Source organism: Aspergillus neoniger (assembly GCF_003184625.1).
Source record: "Aspergillus neoniger CBS 115656 unplaced genomic scaffold BO87scaffold_4, whole genome shotgun sequence".
Lineage (NCBI taxonomy): Eukaryota > Fungi > Ascomycota > Eurotiomycetes > Eurotiales > Aspergillaceae > Aspergillus > Aspergillus neoniger.
In genome coordinates, this window is record NW_020291132.1 from 363,984 (window position 1) to 388,334 (window position 24,351).

The 24,351-nt window shown below is 48.7% G+C and overlaps 13 protein-coding genes across 13 annotated transcripts; 7 read left to right on the forward strand and 6 right to left on the reverse strand.

The window, feature by feature from the left end:
* Positions 1-274: 274 nt before the first annotated feature.
* Positions 275-2,191, forward strand: BO87DRAFT_403777 (FAD-binding oxidoreductase; the record flags this gene model as incomplete). The annotated part of the gene is made up of 3 exons (XM_025625804.1): positions 275-346; positions 402-822; positions 894-2,191. 3 exons carry the CDS (start codon positions 275-277, stop codon positions 1,865-1,867), a joined length of 1,467 nt encoding a protein of 488 aa, XP_025483628.1. The 3' UTR covers positions 1,868-2,191.
* A 247-nt stretch (positions 2,192-2,438) lies between these two features.
* Positions 2,439-3,464, reverse strand: BO87DRAFT_383045 (uncharacterized protein; the record flags this gene model as incomplete). Its single annotated transcript, XM_025624637.1, has 4 exons — positions 2,439-2,583; positions 2,642-2,986; positions 3,129-3,344; positions 3,403-3,464. The coding sequence occupies 4 exons, from the start codon at positions 3,462-3,464 to the stop codon at positions 2,439-2,441; spliced, it is 768 nt and encodes a 255-aa protein (XP_025483629.1).
* Positions 3,465-4,052: 588 nt separating this feature from the next.
* Positions 4,053-5,225, forward strand: BO87DRAFT_445989 (zinc-dependent alcohol dehydrogenase family protein; the record flags this gene model as incomplete). The annotated part of the gene is made up of 4 exons (XM_025628197.1): positions 4,053-4,106; positions 4,137-4,152; positions 4,251-4,697; positions 4,759-5,225. 4 exons carry the CDS (start codon positions 4,053-4,055, stop codon positions 5,223-5,225), a joined length of 984 nt encoding a protein of 327 aa, XP_025483630.1.
* Positions 5,226-5,514: 289 nt separating this feature from the next.
* Positions 5,515-7,314, reverse strand: BO87DRAFT_350765 (sugar porter family MFS transporter; the record flags this gene model as incomplete). Its single annotated transcript, XM_025621095.1, has 4 exons — positions 5,515-5,859; positions 5,916-6,272; positions 6,333-7,043; positions 7,096-7,314. The coding sequence occupies 4 exons, from the start codon at positions 7,312-7,314 to the stop codon at positions 5,515-5,517; spliced, it is 1,632 nt and encodes a 543-aa protein (XP_025483631.1).
* A 477-nt stretch (positions 7,315-7,791) lies between these two features.
* On the forward strand, positions 7,792-9,085 carry BO87DRAFT_162648 (sialidase family protein). Its single transcript, XM_025618258.1, has one exon. It carries the CDS (start codon positions 7,809-7,811, stop codon positions 9,027-9,029), a length of 1,221 nt encoding a protein of 406 aa, XP_025483632.1. The 5' UTR covers positions 7,792-7,808; the 3' UTR covers positions 9,030-9,085.
* A 1,351-nt stretch (positions 9,086-10,436) lies between these two features.
* Positions 10,437-11,581, reverse strand: BO87DRAFT_412797 (dihydrodipicolinate synthase family protein; the record flags this gene model as incomplete). Its single annotated transcript, XM_025626524.1, has 2 exons — positions 10,437-11,063; positions 11,122-11,581. Coding segments are annotated over 2 exons (988 nt in total), but the record flags the coding sequence as incomplete, so codon positions are not given.
* A 189-nt stretch (positions 11,582-11,770) lies between these two features.
* BO87DRAFT_455721 (Zn(II)2Cys6 transcription factor) lies at positions 11,771-14,058 on the forward strand (the record flags this gene model as incomplete). The annotated part of the gene is made up of 3 exons (XM_025628681.1): positions 11,771-12,028; positions 12,084-12,190; positions 12,249-14,058. The coding sequence occupies 3 exons, from the start codon at positions 11,771-11,773 to the stop codon at positions 13,975-13,977; spliced, it is 2,094 nt and encodes a 697-aa protein (XP_025483634.1). The 3' UTR covers positions 13,978-14,058.
* A 40-nt stretch (positions 14,059-14,098) lies between these two features.
* Positions 14,099-15,264, reverse strand: BO87DRAFT_326462 (aldo/keto reductase). The gene has a single exon (XM_025620148.1). The coding sequence runs from the start codon at positions 15,160-15,162 to the stop codon at positions 14,152-14,154; it is 1,011 nt and encodes a 336-aa protein (XP_025483635.1). The 5' UTR covers positions 15,163-15,264; the 3' UTR covers positions 14,099-14,151.
* Positions 15,265-15,992: 728 nt separating this feature from the next.
* On the forward strand, positions 15,993-17,221 carry BO87DRAFT_383052 (uncharacterized protein; the record flags this gene model as incomplete). The annotated part of the gene is made up of 4 exons (XM_025624638.1): positions 15,993-16,408; positions 16,489-16,732; positions 16,803-17,003; positions 17,066-17,221. The coding sequence occupies 4 exons, from the start codon at positions 15,993-15,995 to the stop codon at positions 17,219-17,221; spliced, it is 1,017 nt and encodes a 338-aa protein (XP_025483636.1).
* Positions 17,222-17,949: 728 nt separating this feature from the next.
* Positions 17,950-19,111, forward strand: BO87DRAFT_393615 (uncharacterized protein; the record flags this gene model as incomplete). The annotated part of the gene is made up of 2 exons (XM_025625070.1): positions 17,950-18,806; positions 18,868-19,111. The coding sequence occupies 2 exons, from the start codon at positions 17,950-17,952 to the stop codon at positions 19,109-19,111; spliced, it is 1,101 nt and encodes a 366-aa protein (XP_025483637.1).
* Positions 19,112-19,654: 543 nt separating this feature from the next.
* Positions 19,655-20,893, forward strand: BO87DRAFT_393616 (cytochrome P450; the record flags this gene model as incomplete). The annotated part of the gene is made up of 1 exon (XM_025625071.1): positions 19,655-20,893. One exon carries the CDS (start codon positions 19,655-19,657, stop codon positions 20,891-20,893), a length of 1,239 nt encoding a protein of 412 aa, XP_025483638.1.
* Positions 20,894-21,208: 315 nt separating this feature from the next.
* On the reverse strand, positions 21,209-22,360 carry BO87DRAFT_445994 (uncharacterized protein; the record flags this gene model as incomplete). The annotated part of the gene is made up of 1 exon (XM_025628198.1): positions 21,209-22,360. The coding sequence occupies one exon, from the start codon at positions 22,358-22,360 to the stop codon at positions 21,377-21,379; it is 984 nt and encodes a 327-aa protein (XP_025483639.1). The 3' UTR covers positions 21,209-21,376.
* Positions 22,361-22,929: 569 nt separating this feature from the next.
* On the reverse strand, positions 22,930-24,334 carry BO87DRAFT_373061 (SDR family oxidoreductase). The gene is made up of 3 exons (XM_025622442.1): positions 23,866-24,334; positions 23,593-23,783; positions 22,930-23,523 (listed from the first exon to the last, which is right to left on the reverse strand). The coding sequence occupies exons 1-3, from the start codon at positions 24,156-24,158 to the stop codon at positions 23,108-23,110; spliced, it is 900 nt and encodes a 299-aa protein (XP_025483640.1). The 5' UTR covers positions 24,159-24,334; the 3' UTR covers positions 22,930-23,107.
* Between the last annotated feature and the right edge of the window lie 17 nt (positions 24,335-24,351).

The window sequence follows — 24,351 nt, forward strand, 5'->3', positions numbered from 1 at the left end:
TGGGAGGATGGATGCAGGAGGGCGCAGTGGGTTTTAACGGGTAGGCTCATGGTTTAGTTGCTGCTAAATTAGTGCTGTGCTTACGGCTGTACGGGGGTCGTAAACCTAGAGATTTAGCGGTATCTACCCCCCTTTCAACTCTAGGCAAGGATTGGTGTTTGCTTAAAGATGACTGCAGATCGCTTTCCCTTCCGCTCTGGTTCTTTTCTTTTCCTCCCACACATAACCCCCTCTTTCCCATTCGACCATCACCCTTGTCTTTAGTACCAGCGACATGTTCCTCTCCCTGTTTGTAGCTGCGGCATTTCTGGCTATACCTTCAACCGGTCGCGCACCATCTAGCTGCGTAAAAGCCTCTCTTTTCATGTGCTTCTAGACAAAATGACTGATTGCAGTTTCAGTGTGCAAGCCTGGTCTCCTCATTGGGCTCCAAAATTTCGTATCCCAGTAGTACTTCCTACAACAAGTCAATTCAATCATACTGGTCTCAGCAGGAGCAGTCGATTTCACCCGCTTGCGTGCTGTCCGCAACATCCTCCCAGGATGTGTCCACAGCACTGAAACTGCTTACTTCGGGAGACTGCAAGTTTGCAGTTCGGAGTGGCGGCCATGCTGCCATTGCAGGGCACGCTAATATCCAAGGTGGTGTCACCATTGACCTCACAGCCCTGAATCATATTGTCCCTTCAGCGGATCACTTGTCTGTGTCAATTGGGCCTGGCAACACCTGGGGCAGGGTGTACACTGCATTGGATGGACTCAATGTCTCTGTACCTGGCGGGCGCGACAGCCCAGTAGGCGTTGGCGGCCTGACTCTCGGAGGTGAGTGTCAACCTTGCGATGGGCTGTTTTTTCTTATCATTGACCCTTCCCTCTTCCATTGCTCCACGAAGGTGGATTCGGCTACTTCGCAACACTGGCGGGCTTCGCATGCGACAACATCCTACAATACGAGGTCGTGCTCGCTAGCGGCGAGATTGTTCAGGCTACGAGTCAAGAGAACCACGACCTCTGGCTAGCTCTGAAGGGCGGCTCCAGCAACTTTGGGATCGTCACCAACTTCAACTTCCAGACCTTCCCACTGGGTGGTGTCTGGGGAGGCGATGCCTACTTCGCCATTGGCACAGTAAACCAGCAACTCTCGGCTTTGTATAACTTCACCGCCAACCGAAACTACGACCGCCAGGCGGGCCTGATGGTTAATCTAGCCTACACCCCCTCCACGGGGCCAATACTAACCAACACCTACGCCTATGCAGCGCCGGTAGCCTACCCTAGCGCTTTTGAAGAGTTTACTGCCATCCCGCAGCTCTCCAACACCACGCAGATCTCCAGCTTAGCTACTTTAGCCATAGCCGAGGGTTCCGCATCGCCAAACGGCTATCAACAAATCACCTTTGCGGTGACAGTCAAGAACAGCCTCCCGATGCTGAAGTCACTCTTCGAGCTGTGGAACGCCAGCAGCAATGCTGTGGCTGGCATCGCCGGCATCGAATGGACCATCACTCTGGCCCCCATTGTCCCCGCCATCACCGGCCAGAGCGCCCGCAAGGGCAGCAATGTGCTCGGCCTAGACGATCTGCCGTCAGGGGGTTTAATATTGGCCATTCTGTCTGCGACCTTCGACTCCGCCGCTGACTACGACTTCGTTGATGACGCCGCACAGCGTCTCGCGGATAACATCGTGGCTGCCGCGAAGCATGCGGGTGCTTACAATGACTACGTGGATCTCAACCACGCCGCGGCTTGGCAGGACCCGATCGCTAGCTACGGGAGCGATAATGTGGCGTTTCTGAAGAGGACGGCTGAACAGTATGACCCTGAGGCTGTTTTTCAGAATTTGATGCCCGGTGGATTCAAGCTCTAGTCCGCGCTCCATGCAGATGGTCTTTCGGCGCGATTCTCAGACCCTAAAAGACGGTTAAGGTTAGCGTCGGGGAGAAAAGCAGCTTACCGGGACAACGAGATGAAAGTCATTCTTTCGAAGTCAATGCGATTGCTTCTACAGAAATCCTGTTGATTGAAAATCGACGATTTTATATGTCTGTCTTTCACGTACAAAAATTTTTTTGTTCAATTCTACACGGCGAATACATATTTACTACAACCGGTTGGAACAGTGTTCCCGGTACTGCCATATTACTGTACAAGCTGACAACTAGAATCCGCAGGTTAATATTGATACTTTGAGGGAAAGTTGGAATTTATTTAGTGCTATTCGTTTTGTTTGATATTACAAACGAAAATGGTGTGTTTTTTAAATTTTTGTAATTATCTAGGAACACCATAGGTAGAATCATAGATATTATAGGATAACAGATCAGTTTGGGATTTTGTTATGCTGGCATATGCCAATATTCCTTTAGCTCAAAATTCTATGATACTTTCAACCTGCATATATCGTTGACAACCTTCAGTATGTCAACTGGTAAATAACTCTACCTGATATCCGGCCGCTTATTGCCCCGCTCCAGTCCCTTCATGATAAGGGCAACTTCATCGTCCGCCACATCAAGTATATGTTGAGGTGGATACATTGGCTCCCAGCCAATCCTCCTCCCATGCTCGGCCGTAAACATACACCTAACGCCACAATTAGCACTGACCCAAAAAGACCCCCACTCAAAAGGTAATAACTCACCTCCCTCCAAGAAGCACTTGAACCTCATCTGGCGCGACACCAAGCGCCTCACCCATCTTTTCCAGCACTTGATCATCAGCCTGCACAACATCCTCATCGTCAACCAAGCCACGTTTCGCAAGCGCCTTGGCCATGGCACAGTAGACTTTGTTCCAGGGAACACTACCCGAAGCAGCAAGGAAGAAGCCATGCTTGCCGTCACCGATTTCTTCTCCCAGAAGTATCTTCCGAAGAATGTGTAGGTACAACTCTGCTGTATCCGAGATGTGGCAGACGGGCCAGATCTGAATTTTCACTGTTGGATTATACACATTCGAGTGGTTGCTAGTACGAGGGAAATACATACTGGATCATCCGTATCAACTTTATACACCCGGCGCAGCTTTACAGCACAGCGAACAATATCAACATCTTGGATCGAAGCCTGATTGCCGAACCCTGCCCCTTGGCCGTATACAAGACACGGCGCGAATATATAGCTCCGCACGTCGTGTGCAGAAAGTGCACGTCTTTGCCTGTTTTCTTCCTGATCTCTCCTAAGCCTCTAATGAATGCGGGCTGGTGCTTTGCAGTGTAGGCGTCGATGAGGTAGTAGACAATGGTGATTTCTCTGTAAATGATAGTCTGGGTGACGGTTTCATGATCGTCGACCTTGAGGACAATGGGCTCCGCACCATAGTTTCCGTACTCGGATTTCTTGGTCCTTTGATCTGACCAGTGCGTATAATCTGCCGTATGGTGGGAGGTTGGCCTTCTTCCACCGTGCTAGGAGGGTGCCTCCTAGGTAGCCGGAGGCTCCGGTGATGAGGATGTTGTGGGACATTGCGTTCTGGGATGTGCAATTGATGTTTTCTGGAGTGAACCCTTTATACTTGCCCTTATGCTTTGTCTGCCTTTCAAGAAGAAGCGAACGAATGGACCAAGCAGGTTATGTATGTTTGGATGTTGAATTACATGTCGTCAATGCGCTAACCGTTTATGGACTGCTCCGGCGGTTCCTATTGGTTGGAGGAATTGTTCTCCGCTCCACTCATACTAGTAAATACTGAAGTGCTCTGTAGGAGATCTCCATGTCCTCCAGTTGGCCTCGTTTTAGTCTAGTTCGAATTCGAGAAGATAGTTTCGATGTCTCCACAGGCCATCAATCTTCTGATTATCAATCATCCCCATATCGCCAGGGTATCTAAATGACTGTTGTGGATATTCTCCAGTCCGTGACAGCCAATAGGATTCACGGGAGCATGCAGGTCGCGAGGACCCTCATACATCTATTTCTATCACGTCACAAGCTGGAGCTATAAAGGCCTAAGAGAACTTGTTCGTTGCATATGAAGGTCCGGTATAATATCAGACTCTTTACAGACGTTTTATCTGTCAAGTTTGACCTCTACACTCGCCCGTGCCCGCCACTATGCAACATTACATCTCTCACTTCGACGGCATCGACGGCCTCAAGAAAGAAGATGTGCCAATGCCATCACCCTGACCAGGCCAGGTCCTCGTCCAGATCCGTGCTATATCACTAAACTATCGCGATAGAATGTAGGCACCATCTCACCCAACTTTCGACTCTATCTCATGCACCCAACAATTAACATACCCAATCCAGTGATCAAGGGAGAATACAACCACCACCGCGCAATCAAGCAAGTGCCAAGCGTTATACCCTGTTCGGACATGTGCGGCATCATTCAAAGCATCGGAGAAAATGTTACCAAATGGAACATCGGAGACCGCGTTCTTTGCTTATTCGTCCCGGACCACAAGACAGGCCAACTGACTGAGAGTGCGCTTGCTACCAGTTTGGGCCTCCCTCAGCAAGGTGTTCTAGCAACGCATCGTGTGTTCGCGGAGGATGCCTTAATCGAGGCACCCAGGCACATGAGTGATGAGGAGGCATGCACGCTGTCAATCGCGAGCGTTACGGCGTGGATGGCGATCAATGGGACGCGACCGTTGGGACAGAATGGGGGTCGGGGAGAGTACATTCTTCTTCAGGGAACCGGGGGTGTTAGTATCGCTGGATTGCAAATCGCGAAGGCGTCTGGAGCGAAGGGTATATTATCTCGCCCACTGGTATATTGTTATATGACTTTGGCGCTGACGCTGTGGCATAGTCATAATTACTTCCTCATCTGATGAAAAACTAGCCAGGGCTAAGGACCTCGGGGCAGACTTTGGTATAAATTATCGTCAAACGCCGGAATGGGCTAATGAGGTTATGGAGATCACGAACGGACATGGCGCGGATATTATTCTTGAAACGGGTGGGTCGCAGACGATGGATCAGAGCTTTGCGTGTGCTGCGTACGGTGGGCTGATTAACTGCATTGAGTATACTTCTGGGAAGACTCAAGCTTCTGGAGAGCAGAAGAATGTTAATCTTCTCACCCTGAGTCGCAGCTTGACTTTGAAGGGATTTGTTAATGGACCAACTGATCGATTCGAGGAGTTGATCAATTTTGATGAGAGACACGGGATTCATCCTGTCGTCTGCAAGGTGTTCCCATTCAGCCAGGCGAGAGATGCTTTCAAGTATCTGGAAAGCGGCTCGCATTTTGGAAAGGTTGTCATTCGAGTTTAGTTGGTGCTGATGTCATTTGATTATGCAGCAGTGAACAGCCGTTGATCGATTCAAGAATGGCATGTTCCTGTGGAAACTATAGAACGTGAAATATCTGTATGTGGTACAAATCTATAATCACTACTAGTGGGCGTCTCGATAAGAAATAGGGTTATATAGTTTATTAACCCCATCAAATGTAGGGGATAGCTCAAGAGTTTGATAGAGCTATATCACAAAGATATCAACAAAAGCACCCCTAGCCAGAACGCTACACAGAGTGAAAACCGCCTATAGACAATAGAATAAACTAGACACGCTCAACATGATCCACGGATTGCTTATCCTCATCATCATTCGCTTGGCCCTTAGCTAGCTGCGGGATCCCCTGCCGCACTTTCTCCTCTTCCGTGGGATACGCATGTCTCCACATGGTCCACAGCGGTCTCTGGAACAAGTCATCGATACTCTCAATTGACCTTCCTTTCAATTCTGGGAGACAGAAGTAAATAAACACCACTCCGGCATACGTCAGCATAGCATAGAGAAGGAACACGCTCCAACCCATGTTCGTGATCATGTCTGGTGTGGCGCGAGTAATACCGTAGTCGACGATCCAGTTGACGAAAAAGCAGAAGCCCATACAGACGGATCTCTATTAGGGAGTCAATTACACGGTTACACGACAGAGGCTCAGCGGGGTATACGTACGATTCTGGTCGGGAAAATCTCTGCCGCCACGATGTAGCAGGCCACACTATGCCCAAAAGACCACCCGAAGGCATAGATATAGATCCACACTATTCCAACAATGCCCCCCGCTGGCGTTCCACCGATAGTGCTAGTGTTTGTGCCTACGAAGCGGAGGTAGAGGGCAAGGTAGAGCATAGCGGTTGCTTGGAGAACGGCGCCGACGAGAAGTGGCCGACGACGACCTACTCGGTCGACTAGGTAAGTGACGTAGAAGATTGTAACGACGAATTTGACGACTCCGTAAACGCCTGTAGTGAGGAGGCTGTTCGACGTTCCGTTTACACCGATAAGTTCGAATATCTCTGGGGCATAGTACTATTGTGAGTTTTGTCAGTATGGAATGTGATGGCGAGTGATAGACACTTCTGGACTCACATTCAAGGAATCAGTGCCGGTAAACTTGTGGAAAAGGAATAACATAACGGCAAGATAAAATCGCCGAGCGTTGCTCTTGATGAAAATGATGTCTTGAAGAACGACCCAGTAGCTGTGTCCTTGATGGCATTCTTGCTCGAACCTCACCTGAGCAACGATTTCCTGATATTCTGTCTGAATATACGGATGATCAGCAGGAAGCTTTCTCAACCGACAGAGGTTCTTTAGTCCCTGCTCTTCCTTCCCGTGGTTAATCAGGTACCGAGGTGTTTCAGGAACAAAAGGGATCATCAAGCACATCAAGACTCCGGGAATCAACTGGATTCCCATTGCCGTTCTCCATTGGGTGTTGTCTTCCTCAACACCAGGAAACGACCACAAAGAAACTCCGTAGTTGATCCAGAAGGCAACCATCAATCCCGCTAGAATCATGAGGTTGTACATGGCTGTTGCCGACCCTCTCACCGACTTGGGTGAATTCTCAGCAAGAAACTGTGGAGATAGCATCGAACTGGCCCCAACCCCCATGCCACCGATGAAGCGACCAGCAATGAGTACTTTGTAGTTGGCAATCATTTGCATCACACCGCCGATAACAAACACAAACCCCCATAGAAAAACAGACCACTTGCGACCTAAGAAATCGGCGGTTGGGGCTGCACAGAGAGAGCCAGCTGATCCGCCAGCTGCGAGCATTGCTGCAATGGTCCCCTATACCGGTCAGCATTTTCCGTTGCGTTGAGGGAGTATGCGAGCATGGTACCTTGCGGCTATCAAGCTCTGTGGTAGTCAGCTTGTCGAGCCCAAATGCATGTTCAAACGATGGTAATGTGAGAATGCCTCCGATATTCCCCGTATCGAAGCCATAAAACCAACCAGCCCAGGCAAGAGTGATCAGAAGATAGGCTAACCTTCCATTGAAGATTTGCCTGGGATCGGTTCTGGCTTCCTGGCTAGCCCAGATGCTGGTTCCTCCAGCCATTGAGACGCGACTTTAATATTAGGACAGCAGTTAAATGACAATACGTTTGGCCACTTGAGCGTGCAATGACAAGAGTCCTGGCCCTGGTCAATGTGAAAGCCAAGGTATGACTCTTCCCACATAGAACGAGATACACCCTGGTTGTTACCGAACATGGGCTCCATTATATGGAGGGGAAGCTGCGCATGATCACAGCCCCTCTTGGACTGTTTCGGCATGATCTGCATTACCCCAGAGCAATAGCTGCATTGAATCCGGGGTAAATGCGGAGATCAGTCCAAGCTATGCTCTGTAGCCGATCATCGGACTGTCCTCCGAGCGTCGAGGGCTCGTCGGCGCTGGGCCGAAAGGCCTGGGTCCTTTGTGGAAATCAGCCAATCAAAGCACTTTCATTAGGCCATCATGTTGGAGCTCTGGAAATAAAGAGAGAGCATTTTGAGCGAGAAGCTGAGATTTTTTGACCACAAATCTAAGCCAGTCGGTTTTTGTTGACGATGGCTACCATATTCCCTTCGGACGGTTCAATCCGTTCAGTGGACAAACCTTACTTCTACCGCGAGGCATACCTGCCTGCGCCCACCGTACAGAGCCATGCATCTAATCTACTCCGAATGCCAAACGGCGACCTGCTATGTGCCTGGTTTGGCGGGAGTCTAGAAGGAAAACCCGACATCAGCATCTATCTTTCTCGGCTGAGATGCGGGGAGAGTGAGTGGACGGAAGCGTCGAAGATGACCCACGACCACTCCCGGAGCGAGCAGAATCCCGTTCTCTTCCATGCACCTACCGGAGAGCTGTGGCTTCTTTACACCTCCCAACATGCTGGAGACCAGGACACAGCCATTGTCAAGTATCGGGTGTCTCCCGATAGCGGCACCACATGGGGCGATGAGAAGGTCTTGTTTCACGATACCGGCACCTTCATCCGACAGCCAGTGGTTGTCCTTGATGATGGAGCTTGGGTAGTTCCAGTTTTCAAGTGTCGTGTGCAGCCGGGAGAGCGCTGGCTGGGAAATGATGACATTTCCTGCATCCGCGTGTCGAGGGATCAGGGCCGTTCCTGGACCGAATCGGAGATTCCCGAAAGCACGGGGTGTGTACATATGGAGATCCAGAGACTGAAGGACGGAACGTATCTGGGCATGTTCCGCAGTCGCTGGGCCGACAACGTCTACCTGGCGACATCGCCAGATGGATTAGTTTGGAGTACCCCACAGCCGACCTCCCTCCCAAACCCGAATGCGGGCATTTGTTTTGATGTGCTGCCTTCCGGTAGGGTAGTGTTAGTTTACAACCATTCTTCTAAACGTGATGCTCTAGGAAGAAGACAGGGCCTGTATGACGATATTGCTGATGGGGTGGACGAAAGACAAAATCAGGCAGCAGCGAAGGACGGCAGGGAGTCGTTTTGGGGGTCACCAAGAGCTCCCTTGTGCGTTGCTTGGAGCGATGATAAGGGAAACACATGGAAGCATCGCATACTAGAGGAAGGGGATGGGTATTGTTTGACGAACAACAGCGAGAGAAAGCTCAATCGAGAGCTGTCGTATCCCAGCATGATCTGTGCTGATGGGACGATCCACATTGCGTATACATTTTGGCGACAGCGGATCAAGTACGTGCAGCTCAAGGAAGACTTTTTTGAGGGAGGGTTGGCTGCATGGTTATCAGCATCTATGAGACGGATGTTGACAAGACTGGGATACATAGAGTAGATGACACAGCCTCGGGGGGCGTATCCTTGCCTGGAACTCTCTAATAACAGATTTGCTTTTGGTTAATTTAGTTATTGTGACGGCATTCATCAGACACATTGAATAGAAAAGACTATCTAGGACGAGTATTCTCACCTATAAGACACAATTTAAGTAGCGATAGGTGTAAAAAGAAAATTGGTGACTCCTAGCGTTTACAGGTGTAGCAACACTAAGATCAGTCAATATCTTTCTAGACTGCGATGTCCTCTCACAGGCTCTTTTGTAAGACGGAGAAATACGCCACCCCGGAAGATATAAACCATTGCACTTATCCAATCTGTAAGATTCTTGAGTCTCTCACCAATCACTGAAAGGTTCATATGGCGGCTCCGGATCAATAACGAAGCACGCCGCAGCCCGTGCGACAGTTTGAAAACCAAGCAATCATACAACCTAGGCGTTCGCAATAGCGTGTTGCTTGGTCCGCAAAGCTAGTATACCATTCCTCTCAGGCCTTCGCACTTGACCAAGCAGTACTGACGAAGAAGCCGATTGTATCTGCAAGAGGCCCCTGTAGGGAGTTATATTCGTTTCCATGGAAGCCATGGCGGATAGATTTGGCGGCTGGAGAGGGTAATTGTCGCGTAAACATATCTTCGGGGACTATGAGTAAAGACATGGTGCTGTATGAATGTGGCAGTAGTCAGTAAAGATTCTCGAGCATGGCTGGGTGCCTATGTATTGGTCAATAAAGTAGTGCTTAAGAGTGGAAAAGTATAAAATTTGTTGGGAAGGGAAGAGGGACGCCCAGTGGTGAAACGAACGGTGTTTATGTTAAACTCAGAAGCATTGATAGTCACCAAACAAAGCTACAGTATGCTTGCCACAGAATAAGCTTGTAAATTTCATCATTTGCGAAGGAGAATGACAGAACTTCAAGTTGACCGGTCTGGTTCATCGAAAGCGAAGCGCAGTAGCGCGCCAATTCTGGAGCTCGTTTCTGAATTACACCGCCTCCTTCCAGAATTGCCTCGTCTACCGACTGGTCGGGTCTTGGCCACTGTTAAGGGGGGTCAAATCACGAATGAGGAGGATTTGGCGTTGGGGTGTTCTGGGGTGGCACCTGCTCTATGTACTTCCTAGGAATCACAAGCTCCTAGTATTCACTACGAGTTTCAGTTCCAATCATGCTAATAAATAACCTTGTTTGTGTTTTATCTTGAGTCGAGATTCCTGGCAATATAAATACAAATCAAAGCTACTGTAAAGCATATTATTGAACCTCTGACTGTGGCCACATCTATGAATATGAGATGTCGGAAACTCGTCATTAGCGACATCCGAGAAGCTGCTTTGATGATGAGAAAGTCAAACGAGATTTCAGTACAAATATAAGACCAAAGTACATAACAGATACAGTAGTTCGCTAGTATTTGCAGCAACTCGTCGATCTTTATATCACCCTCAGGAGCTTCAAACATAATTTAATTATGAAACAGGATCCTTCGATTAGGGCCTATCTGTTCACCCCCTTTGCACATCTGGCAAAGAACTCTCAATTTCCACAAGATGCTTCATCACACCGATAACCCATTCCTGTGTTGCTGCTGATGACGCTTTATATGGCTTTCGAGGGAAGAATGCTGCTTGGTCCGTCACTCCGGCGACTGGTCCGGCAAAATGTGCAGCGGCAAACTTGGTGGGCGCAATGCCTTCCTTGCAGGCCTTTTCGGCCTGGGATATCAGCCCCTGCAATTTCCTCGCTTCTTCCAGCTGCCCGGCCGTCCACAAAGAAAATAGCCTGGCAGTTGATTTTGGGAAAACATTGGCAATTCCTGTCACGCAGCCTGACCCACCTCCGCTGAGACAAGGAATGAGCCAGTCAGATGAGCCCGCATATACCCCAAACTGTTCATCGGTATATTCTTGAGTTAACCGGGTAACCTTGCCAGCGTTACCGCAAGTCAACTTTACCCCGACTATGTTGGGATGCTGCGCCAATGTGGACATGACATCCGAGTTCATATCCACCCCATTGCAGACAGCTGGAAACTAAGGTCCTAGTTCAGCCCACTTTCATGCAAGCATAATGTGGGGAAAGAGAGCTTACGCTGTAGATAACGACTGGAAGAATGTTGCTGTCTGCTACCTCTGTATAGAAGTCCAAAATGACGTCTTTTGTGACTGCTTTAGGCCAATAGCTGGGCGGCAGAAGTAGCCCAAAGTCTGCTCCTGCCTCACGAGCGTCTTCAGCCAGGCGAAGAGATTCGTTGGTTGATTGCCCACTAATCCCTGCCACCAGTGGAAAGTCACCCACCCCTAAATCCACAGCCGCCCGTCGAGCAGTTCTTAACAACTCCTTTCGCTCAGTTGACGATAGCAGAACCGCCTCAGCATTTGTGCCAGCGAGTACGAGTCCGGCAATCCCACTCCGGATGAGATGGGTGAAGAACTTGTAGGAAGCGTCGTAGTCGATTTCCTGCCGTGGTGTCCCTTTAAACAAAGAGATTACTGGGCAATATATGCCCGGAGGCAACGGTCTGCTCTTGTGCGGAATTGCTGAGGTCATGGTTGTTATCTGGAATACTGTTCAATACTACAAACTACTAGTGTCTTTATAACAAACCACTCGGGCTTCTCCCGACAAGATCGGGATAAACATAACCGACAATGCGGGGTAACCAGGCTAAACGCCCAACAACCCTCAGAAACATCAGACAAATGACATGTTGGCGATATCAAAAGCCCTACAATCCAACATGGTCAAGCGCAAGAGACAGGCATCCACAGCGGAAGCCGACGGCCACAGGGAAGAAGCTGCTAGCTCCCTCACGCCAGCTTCGGCCAGCTCCCGACAGCAGCAAGGCTCCTTGGAATATCCCGGTCGGTCTGAGTCGCCTGCCCGTCAGGACGCGGAGAGAAGCCCGCAACAACCCGCAGCAATCCCATCGCTGGTCAATGTCTTGCCCAGTATCACCCGAAAGGTCACTGCATGTGTGGCCTGTCGGAAAAACAAGGTGAAACTTTGGTGTCTAAGAGGTTACATCGCTCAATCTAATACCCACGCCCTAGACAAAATGTGATATGCCAGAAAATGGTCCACCTTGCGTTCGATGTCGCCGGCGATCACTGTCTTGTGTACTGAATCGAAGTCTTCAATCTTTGGTTGAAGATACCAAGTCAGTTTCTCCCTCTTCCGCCTCAAACTGTGTTGGTCTAAACTTGTATGCTTTACAGAAATGTCGAGCACCTGAGGACCGACGTACAGAATCTGCATCAGACCATTGATACCATCTGCCAGACCTTAGACCTTCAACGCCCAAGACCACTTCTAATATCAGCAAATGAGGGAAATGAGGGTCGAGCTATTACAGAAAGCATCGGGCCAGACCGTGAATGTGACGCTTGTCCAACGGAAGGATGCGAAGTATCCCCACCAGAGTCACCCACAGCGGTGCAGGCTCCTATTGATACCTTCCTCGATATCGCCAAACATGGAACTCCAAACGCCACGAAGATTCCACCAGGTGTCACTCGCGCTACTGGCCGAGTGGATCTCATCAGTAAAGGCATCATCACAGTCGAAACAGCAGAAAAACTACTGCACCGCTACTTCTCCCGTCTAGATCACTTTCTCTATGGCATCTGTAATGAGAATCAGGATATAACCCATCTACGCAAGAAATCTCCAACACTCCTCGCTGCCATATGCACTGTGTCAGCCCTCCATGACCCTCATGACCAGGAAACCTACGAAGCGTGTAACCGCGAGTTTCGCTCCCAGGTTGCGCGGTCTCTATTTGAGAAGCGTGACGTGGAATATCTACGAGCCTTATGTATTACCTCTTTTTGGCTTGCAGATGCTTCACGAATCTTGTCTAGTGATGGCATCCGTCGAGCAGCTGATATGCGTCTCCATCGCAGTTTCGACTCTCTTCTTAGCATTCATCCGCCCGAGTATTCTTCCCCATCAAACTCGTCACCAATAGTTGCAGCAGATCGCATCCGCCTATGGTATTTATTATTCGTCTGCGATCAGCACCTCTCGATCCTCCACAACCGCGACTCGCTTCTGCGGAACGATAAGGATATTGCGGTGAGCTGGGAATCATACCTACATCGCGCAGAGGCAACAGAGTCAGACGTGCGAATTCTGTCGCAGGTATCGCTGCTTTTAATCATGGGCCAAGTTCGAGGTGTCTTGGGGTCCGACAAGGAGATGCAGCTTCCATCGGCCCTTACTCATCAGATTACGAATTACTCGCGACAGCTCGACAGATGGTTTACCCGATTCTCCGCCCTCTTCGTCACGAATGCGCATATCGGGGAATTTCCAAGAAGAGGGTTGGAGCTGCACTATCAGTTTGGGAAACTATACCTTGGTCATCAAGTGTTCAAAGGGCTCCGTGGCAATCCTATCCCCCTTCCTTTTCTATCCGCGGCCCAAATGGCTCATGAGGCGACCGTCACCATTTTTGAGATGATCCGAAATGATCCCCAAATGAGCGAGAACCTCGTTGGCATGCCACACTATTTCCATGTAATGATCGCATTTGCCGGTCATTTGTTACTGGAGATATGTCACAATCATCATGTGCAATTAAACATTGATCTACACGAGGAGCTTCACCTCATTAGTGCGGTGTTAGGAGTCTTTCGCAGGATAGAATGCATCACATATCACCCATTGCGCCGAATGGCTCCTGGGCTGACTCGGAAGCTCTCCGAGACGGTCACCTTGTTAGGACTGGACGGTCTGTCTGGAACTAGCCACACTGGCAACATCTTACCTCCTGCGGTTCAACATGCAGAGATAGCTGGTGGTGCAGGACATTCAGCCCACGCCATGGGCTTTATGAACAATATGTTTCTATTGGGCTCTACTGAGCCTCCCGTTGATGATTTTCTGTTCACGGATATGGGAGAATTTACCTTTCCTGACCTAGTGTCGAGTTTCATGCCGTAGGTATGGCAGGCTGGGAAGTTGATGTTCAGAGTCGTTTGCGATGCTATACATATCCGATAATTTCTTCAATACTACTTATGCACTTTTTTTATCAGCACATAGTAACCAAAGTGTCCTACTTGTATCTCATTCCTACAAAGCGCACAGACTATAACGCCCCTGCTTCGGACGTATTTATATAGCCTCCACAGGGAGAGGCCTATACTCTGCCTCAAGTAGCCTAACCTCCTCATCAGACAATTCAACACGCAACGCCTCTCCCGCCGACCCAATTCTCTCCATACTATTCAACCCGACAATCGGACACGCGCCCTTCTTCAACAACCACGCAATAGCAACAGCGCTCATACTACACCCTTTCATCCTTGCCAACTGTTCCACCCGTGAAACAATAACCTCATTCTGCTCCCCAGAGAACCACTTGACCGTCTTTTTATCCTGACTAGACCGATACGTCTGCGCATTCCACGGCCTAGCCAATAACCCACGAGCCAATGGACTCCAAGGAATCAACCCAATTCCTTCAGCCCTACAGAACGGATTAATCTCCCGCTCCTCCTCCCGGTAAAGCAAGTTCCAGAGTCCCTGCATACTCGTAAACGTCGTCCAATTATTCATCTTCGCCGTGTACTGCAACCGCGCCAACTGCCAACAGTACATGCTCGATGCACCCAGATAATGAACTTTGCCCATGCGGACGAGATCATTCAGCGCACACATGATTTCCTCTGGCTCGGTATCATCCAGTCGATGTAGCTGTAACACATCAATATACGTCGTGTTCAGTCGCGCAAGGGACCCTTCCACCGCATCGAAGATATGTTTTCGACTCAGCCCCATCTGATTCACCAGCTCACCGTCGTTTATGGCGGGATTGGGTCGTGACGGAGAATCCGGGTCAAAGACTGGATAGTATAGCTTGGTCATGATCACGACCCTGATTCGTGAGATGTTGTATTTCGCCAAGGCTTTAGCAATTAGAATCTCTGATGTCCCGTTTGAGTAAGAGTTTGCTGTGTCCCAAGTGTTGATTCCACTGTCGTAGGCTTTCTTGAGTAATGGGAGGGCTTCGTCTTCCGGAAGTACCCAGGGACTGCCTTCCCAGGCGGGATTGCCAAAAGTCATGCATCCGAGGATGATTTTGGAGGTTTTGAGGCCGCTTTTGCCGAGGCGTTGGTATTCCATTTTGTAGTTATGCGAATGTCACCGCTGTGGATACTGTAGTTATGATCTTTGTGCAATGGCGGTAGCTGTGGCTTTTTTCCATGATGTTTAAATTATTTTGGCCTTGATCGTCATCATTGCCAGGGAGGGACCGGGGAAGATTCGTTGAGAGGTCGGAAAGATTCCCGGCGGGCGGGGGATTCCGTACTACTTTCGGGGTTTTCTCCGCAATGGACATTTTTGCTGGGAAGGTTCTACTATCTTAGTCAGGTCTGTTATTTCAACCATCGATATTAACTAATTGATTAGTTTAGAAGGCTGATTCCACAGTACCTTCTGTGGCAAAGATTAACACATGGTTGATAAACTCTATTCACAAATGCTCCTCGTGTTCTTCGAACGATGGGCTTCCCAAAGCCCTCACACATCGGCTTATCATGTGAAATCGGGGCAAGTCCAGTGACAGAACAATGGGTTATTCCATGATTCATTTTCTCTTCAAACTGGTTATTTATTGAGATGGGAGGCCCGGCGAAGAGATTTAAATCGGCCACGATGGACTCTTTTTCAGACTTGTGCCAGCATATTCAGTTGTTGTACTAGTCTATTCACAGCGACTGATACTTCCCACCCCGAGCCCAGCTTTGGGTAACACTAATGCGTTGTTCCACAATGTGCTTATTCTCTGACGGTGAGCATTCAATTATGACTCCTGAACCTCCCAGTCCCTCATCCTTCGAGTAATGCTCTGATTATTTCTTCACTTCATTAACCCCTCTTGAACCCATTGTCCAAGCTAACATATCTTTCCATCAGCCAAAGACTGTTCTGACAGAATCCATCACGACAAAATGGAACAAGTGCGCACCAGAGTGATAGAAAAAATCAGTGACACCTTCAACGCAGTTGCAAAGCATCAAGCCGCGTGGATTGAGCCTGATATTCAGAAAGATCTCGGTGTTATATGTGAGGATCTGCACATCACAACAGCTGGAACTCATCAGGATAAGCTCTCGCCAGTCTTCTTTAATCCTCTCGGAGCGCACAATGTCCCCTCCCCTCATCCTACCCATGATCGGGGGCAAAAGTTTGTCAAGGAGATCTTCGACAATTGGGACAAACCCAGCCCGCAGCCACCAACGGTGACCGATCAAGTTTATAAGTTAGTGGACGGGATACGAGACATTTTCCGAACCAGCCGTCGCGATGTTATGTCAGAGACTGGAAGGTCGTTGCAGCTGCGGACTTACGCAAACCGGATCGAATGGTGAGCACCTCCTCCCCTGGAAAACTTATGAATGTGTACAACTAGGAGGATTGATCCGGAGCTGACAAACTTATTGGAAGTGGGAATATCACACCGGACCTCATTGCTGAAGAATTCGATGGCCTGTTTTGGGTGTCGCGTGACTCGATGATGGAGTACGCTTATATAGCTATGGATCAATTCAACAAGCCCCACATCCTGCTTGCAACTTTTATGAAGTCTGAAGCAAATGATACGCTTTCCAAATACGAGACTATGGTCATGTTGACGGTCATGTTGACCCGGTTACAAAGTGATAATTGTCCCGACCACAGCATCATTCCTGTAAGTGAGATCTTCGTGTCAGCTTCAGACGTTGTTCTTTGGAAAGCTCATCTGACTGACTCGAATCTAGATCATGATTATCAGCGTCTTTCCTGGTCTTAAGCTCAGAACCTTAGAGGCCCACTATGATTATAGAGGTCTCGTCGTTCGAAAATCTGATTTCCTTAGCTTCGCGAACAAAGATTCGGCGATCTCGAGCATGGATATTGTGATGAGTTTTATGTGTTCCGAAATGACCGGGAACACGACTGACATGAATATCATGATGGATGTGAGTTCCCATATACTATGGAAGTGGTTTATCTTAAGTGACAGACTAACAGTCATTCACAGCCAGTAGCTGAAGTCCCTCCAGCCCTGTCCGATAACTCGAGTCAGGAGTCTAGAAGCCGAGAGATGGAATCGTGGAGTAGGGGATCTTTGTGGCGAAATGTCAGTCATTCTATCAAGACTTACATTTCGAAGATCAAAAATGCTCTTAACACCTGATAGAACAGAGCGCTTGTGTGCGGAGGATGTCTGGCTAGGTAGCACCTATTGCGTCTGGCTCGTCGCCAACTTCCTGGGTTTATCTTAGCGCACATAACTGGGCACATGATGCCCATGAGATGAGAAATTGTATGTAGAAAGAACTGAATGAGAAGAATTTAGGTAATCGCACGGGCTTCTAATACCAAATAGTTTTGTGACTATTGTGTTGACTCTTCTACAAGGTCACCCTACCGTCCATAGGCAAGAGATAATATGACTGGGTCCCCTTTGTTTGCGAGATTAAGGTATCGGCCTGGTAGCAGTGATTGTTTGCCCAAGTCAAGAAACAGTCAATCTTCTCTACATGCGATATAAAGGCACTTTATATTAAAACCTGTAATTTCTTGCAGAAGGGAACTAGTTCTCACGCCTCTCCATATCTTGTAAATTCAAATAACCCTCACTGTCAGCCTAGCACAGCTTCTAACGTTATGCTTTCCTATAGATTTTTCATCGTAATTCTCTTACTGTCTAGTCTTATGTGTCTGGCGTGTCTGTACGACATAGATGAAGTAACTGCAAACAGACAGGATTCGGTTGGTGGGGGTTCTAGATAGCACAAAACTGTCACACTTGGACGAGTTTTCTTGCTCCTAATACTTTCGCAATATTAGCTCCTTGTGAGGTGTCTTCTCGTGCAGTCGCTTGTTCACATCTGGTGCGCTCGTTTATCTCCGAGTATGACTATGAAGTCTTCCCTGCTCAAGAAGAGGAAGCTTTCAATGCAAGCTAATCCTCCCGAACAAGAGAAAGAGAACTCTGAAAAATCCTCCGCAAAGAAACTCGGAAAGGTCGAACGCTTCCAATTACCCAGTAGTCCAGAGGAATGGCAGGACCTTGTGGAGAACGCGAAATTGGAAGCGTTAACCATCAAGACCTTGCCGACTGAGATGTTCGGCTCAGCTTCACAAGCGTCTGATAAACAATATCTGATGCTACGCTGCTATTCGCCTGAAATCGTACACCCCACTGAATTCAGCAATCACATGAGCAAGTTCGGATTCAGTAAGAACATGTTGAGGGATGCAACAAGCCTACTTGATCAATCCCGAGACTGGGCTGGATACATTCGGACTCTTCAAGAACACATCTCTATCCGGGAATTGAGGGAATCACATGCTGACCATTGGCCGGGATCATTCATGGCTGCTAAGCGGCTGCAAGAGCAGACAGCCACGGTACAGGGAACGCACGATCTATACAGTCACGCCAACAATCAGAAGTCCGCAAAGTGCCGAGATGCGGAGGATGAAGCAACGCCAAATGCGGCACTTATTGTTCTGCTTCAGGAAATCACGCACATAGTAGAACGAAGAGACTTTGAGTGGGTGCTAAACAGAGCTGGATTTCTTGCCGATTTTGGCGATGGGCGACGATATCGCGCCTTTACAGATGGAGTGCTGCGTTCTACGAGTGATTTTAAAGTCTTCTCCATCACTGAAGTCAAAAGGGCTTTTCGGTCGCACCCTGTCATTATTCAAGAAGCTTGCGAAATAGCAGCCTTGATGATGACGTCTCCGGAATCAGCGGTTTTTGAAGACCAGTAAGTTAAGTTCCAGGTGCAAGCTCTCTAAACAAGTAACTAACTCTTGACTCTCATGCAGCTTTTTGCTTGTATCTCAAGACCGGCACCAAATTTTCTTGACCTTTGTTAAATATGAAAAGGAACTTGAGAATTATTACAGGAATAATGAAGCCTGTGATAAGTTTCTCATTCTGGAAACATTTGGCCCATATGATGCTGAAGATCCCGGCTGCGTTGTCGAACTTGCAAAAGTCATCATTGCTGCAATCTGGATTGTAAAAGGAAGCCTTTCGAGTGGGGCGGTCTTACAGAATCAGACATGATCTGTGACCCTTGAGTACATGCGACGCCCTCGTAGGTGCCCACAAGGCATCTACAAGAGGTCGGCTACGAGCGTTCTGATTGGTCAGTTGGGGTTGGGGATCGCTTCATGTTTAAATTACGGTATTTGAGCGATACCGTAGGATTACGGGGAATTGGAATAGAGTGGGAATAGGGTCCTGTATAGCTAGATTTCGCAGCTTGGGGGCTTGTTCCGGCCGCAGGCGCTCTTGCATACATACATACATACATACATCAAAGTTCTGGCCATATTATTCCAAGCTGAAGTTAGCTATCCCAGAGTGGAGCGCTAGTTTGCAAAAAACAGGTCCTGGGCCTATCAGGCTAGATTGTATTTACCAAACTGCATTGAATGAAATTGCGCACGCGACGGTTAGTGAATGACTTCTGTAGTCTGCTACTTCCCACCTTTTGGAAACATAGAATGGAGGCAAAACTCCTTTGCCATGTCTATCATCACTTCGATGAGGTTTGTCTTGGCCAAGTACTCTCGTTGATAACTGCACCACTGCCACCTCTCCATAATGTTTGCTACGATCTTGAAAGGCCTCGCTGTAATCATACTCTTCCTATTTCTACAACACAGTTCTATCCACTTCTTTCGACAGAAAACAACCATGTATAATACACCTAAACTGTGTCGCTTGATAATCGCTGCAGATGGCCGATTCACCAACAAAACAAATCTGTTGTCACCCTACGAGTCTCGCGCGCTCTCCAATTCCAGATTTAAAACGGCGTTTTGCATCCGAAATGCGTTCACGAGCTCCGACGAAGACTTTGTGACCCAGCACATGAAGGACATCAAGATGCTTCTAAATCTCACTCCTCTGGATTGGAACCATCTGTCCCACTCTCTCCAAGAATCAGCACGCTACTGGGTCAACTCATCACAGGGTACAATCCACTTGGCCAGTATTACTCAGACACTTACTCTGAGATTGGTGCTGGTAGGGATATTCAAACTAGAACCTAGGATTCCACCTTCTGGGGACCTCTTCTTCGCCGACTTTGCACGGTGCATCAATGAATCCTGGATCTTAGCTAAAGGGCCCGATATTCTTTCATTTGAACACAATGAAGAGCTACGGGACTGTGTCACTGCTTTCTTTCCTTCGTCTGATCAGTTTCAGCGCGACGAAAATCCGCTAAATGTGATCCTTCCGGGCTATGAGACCACCTGGAGGGTGGCGCTACGCATGTTCCTCGAGATTAGGCGTGCTCAAAACGAGATTTGGGTGGATAAGATGGTGAGCTTTGCACTGCACCCTACGAGGGTGCAGTTCCAGGACGTCGAAGACGGCATTTCAGTCGAAGCAATGGTCTCTGAGGCTCTTCGTCTGTACCCACCTACCCGACGCGTCCGCCGAACATTCCGCTTCGATGATGACAAGAATGGTGCAGTTGATGAGACCTTTGCAGCAGATATTGAAGCCTGTCATCTGGACAAGATTATCTGGGGAACAGACGCTTTGGAATATAAACCTTCGCGATTTGCTACCTTGACCGAGGAACAGAAGGAAGCTTACATGCCCTTTGGCATCCCCCCTTTTTTATGTCCTGCAAAGCCTGTCTTCGGGCCCAGGATGGTAGGGATGGTTGTTGGGATTCTATTCCTCGCATTGCAGGAGGGAGGGAGATGGAGGCTTGTTGGTAGGGATAAGCACTCTGCTAATGATTATGTGTCAGGTGGGCGATTGAACAATGACCGCAGTGCATTTGATGATTTGTTTTTGTATCTCAACGAGGAGATGGATGGCTGACTGGTGTTGAAATTTTTGCCTCTTTTGTCCTTATTATGTGCATATTTATTTCTGCTAGGGCGTTTTTACTCATCTTGCGGAGATGAAATATTTTTTTTTTTTCGATGGAGTTGAAGTTGGGATTCTTTTGTCTACGTTATGTTATTTTCCCGCTCTTCCTTTCTTTGTTTCGGGCTATTGCTTTAGATGGTGTCTACCGGTTGAATCCTAGCCCGATAACCATCTTGGTACAAATGCGATGTCCTTTCTCGAAACAGTTTCCAATAAATATTCCAACATTTTGGTCAAAGTGATTTCCCGGGGAGCAACCGGTCTGTCCATTCCCCTAGGTTAAAGTGCGAGCCAGTGAATGCGGGAAAAAACCGACCCAGTTCTCAACCATTAAACCAGGCACCGATCCCATCCCTTCATTCCTATCTCATACATTCATAATCCACCACAAAGCTAGTCCACTCTCAATGGTACTGTATATAACGGCCTCCATCAGAGCACCGCCTCCACAACCTGCCCACCGCCACTATTCGTAGTGATATATAGCTTCTTCCTCATCCCCTCCTTTTCAACAACATGCACCGAGGTGGGCCCATGAATCACCTTTGTGAACAACACCTCGACATCACCATCAGGACTAATTGTGCCGATCGCACTCCCATTCGGACCTCCCATAGCCACATAGACTGTTCCCTCCTCATCGAAATCAAAGTCATCCCACTGATATTCCTCCAACCCGGAGTTCAACGTGGCAAGAACCTCGACTTCAACATTGCCATCTTTCCCAGGCACCGCAATACCATGATCGTTAATTTTTACTCTTCCAAAAGTCTTCAGCGCAGTATTAGTATAGTACGCATACTCCCCGTGCGTCTTTAGTCCATTGATCCCGATCTCTGATGACCCATTCGCCGGAGCCGACAATGCATCGCTCTGGACAACGATGTCTGAGGTTCCGGTCAGCGTGTCAATGCGGAATATACACCCCACACGGGAATCCGCTGCTAAGACAGTGGTGGGACGGCGTAGGAGGGAGGCGAGACCATTTAGCATGATTGCCTGTGGAAGATGCGCAACTGCTTTGGTGACTGGGGAAGCAGTGATGTTGGCTGCGTAGGCCCCAAAGTCGATGGTGTAGATGGTTTCATTGTAGTAGTGATAGGAGCCACGGACGCCACCGGTGATGGCGTACTTGCCGTGGCCGATGGGGGCTATGCCGGTGATGGCGGTGGCGTTGGGGTAGAAGGAGGTCAAGAGGTTAGCGGTGGGGTAAGGGTCATTGAGGTCGAGGGCGTAGAGACGGGCGTCGGTGAAGGTGGTAATGAGCATAGTGTTGGTGACAGGGTCGATGGCGCCATTTTCAATGTCGGTGGAGGTGCTGAAGTTGAAGAGTTGGGTGACGGATATGGCTGATGTTGGTTGGGAGAGGGTAGGTGAGAGGGTTAGGAACGTGAGAAACAGCGTGGAAAGATGCATTGTGAGGGGTCTGTGATTTGGAAATGAAGACTTGGGGGGAGGGGGTGCCTTTGGTTGCGAGAGGGGCACTATATATGCCGGAGCAGTGTTGATGATCGTCATTTCGTGCTGTCTTCTTATTGATGGACCTTGTTTGCTATTTGCTTTGAATGTGGTCCTCGGGCAAAATAGCTAATTTCGGTTAGTTTGAAGGCGGGATGTTAGCAGGTACGCGGTGGATCTTATCTGATCGGACGGAGTCTGGGGAAGTTGACTGGCTCGGTTTTGTCATTGATTGTCAACGGTTGATTAAGGATCGACGTTGATTATTCCCCGGTTCGCAGAGCGACATAAGTCTCATTGGTTGTGAGGACAGTTGCTTCCTGAAAAAACAACGATCTGTTGTTATTCATCCATAATATGAATTTAGTGCAACAAATAATAAAAATCCGATTGGAATGACTAACCAAACAGCAGTTACAAAAAGGTTGATAGCATCGAATACTGATATGAATCATCTCGCACCCTCATTCTTATACCTCTTTGGGCCTCTACGTGATGTGTTAGTTGTTACTAATGTAACAGATGCTGTACGTTTATATATTGTAGCTTAAGGTCACCATCGAGCAATAAGGGGCATTCTACTGCAAGTACAGAACGTTCTTTTATCCGCGGTAGCGAGAACATAACAAGAGTCATCATTTTCTTTGTAGGTGAGACAACATTTCACAGTCTCCATGACTTACCACAGGGCCCAAGGTGCCCACTTTAGGCCGGAATATCCGGCATAGGCCCCTTGTGATCCGGAAAATCGGTGCTACGAGCAACTTCCTCCCATTCCTCTGCAATGCGCATCATATCCCGCGCCTTCTCCTTAAGGAACCCAAGAGAATCACTGCCAAATGGCACACGCAAGGGGATTTCTTTGCCTTCCGCAATACCCTCTCCCTTTGCAATCTGGATGACCTTGGCAATCAAATCCACCGCATTGCCTGGTGGGTTGCGGTAGTTGCCCTCTCCGCGCACGCGACACGCGTCGTTAAGGCCCCGGTAGAAATCGACTCGGTAAGGAACATGGTTGATATTTCTCATGACTTCAGTGCTGAAAATGCCTGCTTCAATAATGAGAGGCTTGATACCCGGTGCCAGCCAGCCTAGCTCTTTCGAGAGACTTTCAACGGCTCCTGTGGCGGTTAAGAGTCACACTATCAGCTTCGTCGTGAACGTTCAGATGGTATACCGGGGGCATTTACCTTCCAGTGCAAATTTACTGGCGCAATACGCGGACGCAGCAGGCTCTCCCCAGAAGCCAGACTGCGATCCCATGTAGATGATCATACCTTGACCCTTTTCGCCCTTGCTGCGGAAATGCGGCAATGCGGCGCGGGTCAGGTTGATAGGACCATGGAAATTTGTGTCGAGGGATCGTTTCATATCCTCCGGTCTAAAGCCTCAGTCAGTCAAACGTGGCCTTCCTAATTGGCTTCGTCAAACAAAGGACTTGAAGTCCTCAGGCCAACACTCACGTGAGCTCCTCGATGGCCCCGCATTGGATGTACCCCGCGTTGTTCACAAGTACATCTACTCCCCCATAAATGTCAATGGCCTGTTGGAACTTCGCGTTCAACTCTTCTTGAGGTGCCGTGACATCGAGTTCAAGAATAGTGGCACCGGTATCTTTCAAGTGCGCAAGCTTGGTTTCAGCATTCCGGCCTGTCGCGATGACGTTGTCACCCCGTGCGCGGAGCTGGCGTACAAACTGCTCCCCGAAGCCACTGGAGCAGCCAGTGATGAACCAGGTTTGTTGTTCTTTTGTCATCTTCGCAAGTAACTGACGCTGATTATACAGGTCTGAAGTCTTTGTTACCTTTGTGTGTCAATGAAATTAGAAGTAGGGGTTGCTCGAATGGCTTTCAAGACAATCTGGGAGGCGCCAGCACCTGCCAGGGGGCTTGCCGTCTTTAAGTCTAGTGAATCCGAGTAAGGCTGGTGAATGAGGGGCTTATTGAGTT

Coding starts and splice junctions, on each gene's coding strand:
- BO87DRAFT_162648 (XM_025618258.1), top strand. CDS start 7,809: ATGGCTACCATATTCCCTTCGGACGGTTCAATCCGTTCAGTGGACAAA.
- BO87DRAFT_326462 (XM_025620148.1), bottom strand. CDS start 15,162: ATGGAATACCAACGCCTCGGCAAAAGCGGCCTCAAAACCTCCAAAATC.
- BO87DRAFT_373061 (XM_025622442.1), bottom strand. CDS start 24,158: ATGACAAAAGAACAACAAACCTGGTTCATCACTGGCTGCTCCAGTGGC. Junction 23,784..23,865: donor GGGGCCATCGAGGAGCTCAC/GTGAGTGTTGGC, acceptor CTGAGGCTTTAG/ACCGGAGGATATGAAACGAT. Junction 23,524..23,592: donor CAGTAAATTTGCACTGGAAG/GTAAATGCCCCC, acceptor TAACCGCCACAG/GAGCCGTTGAAAGTCTCTCG.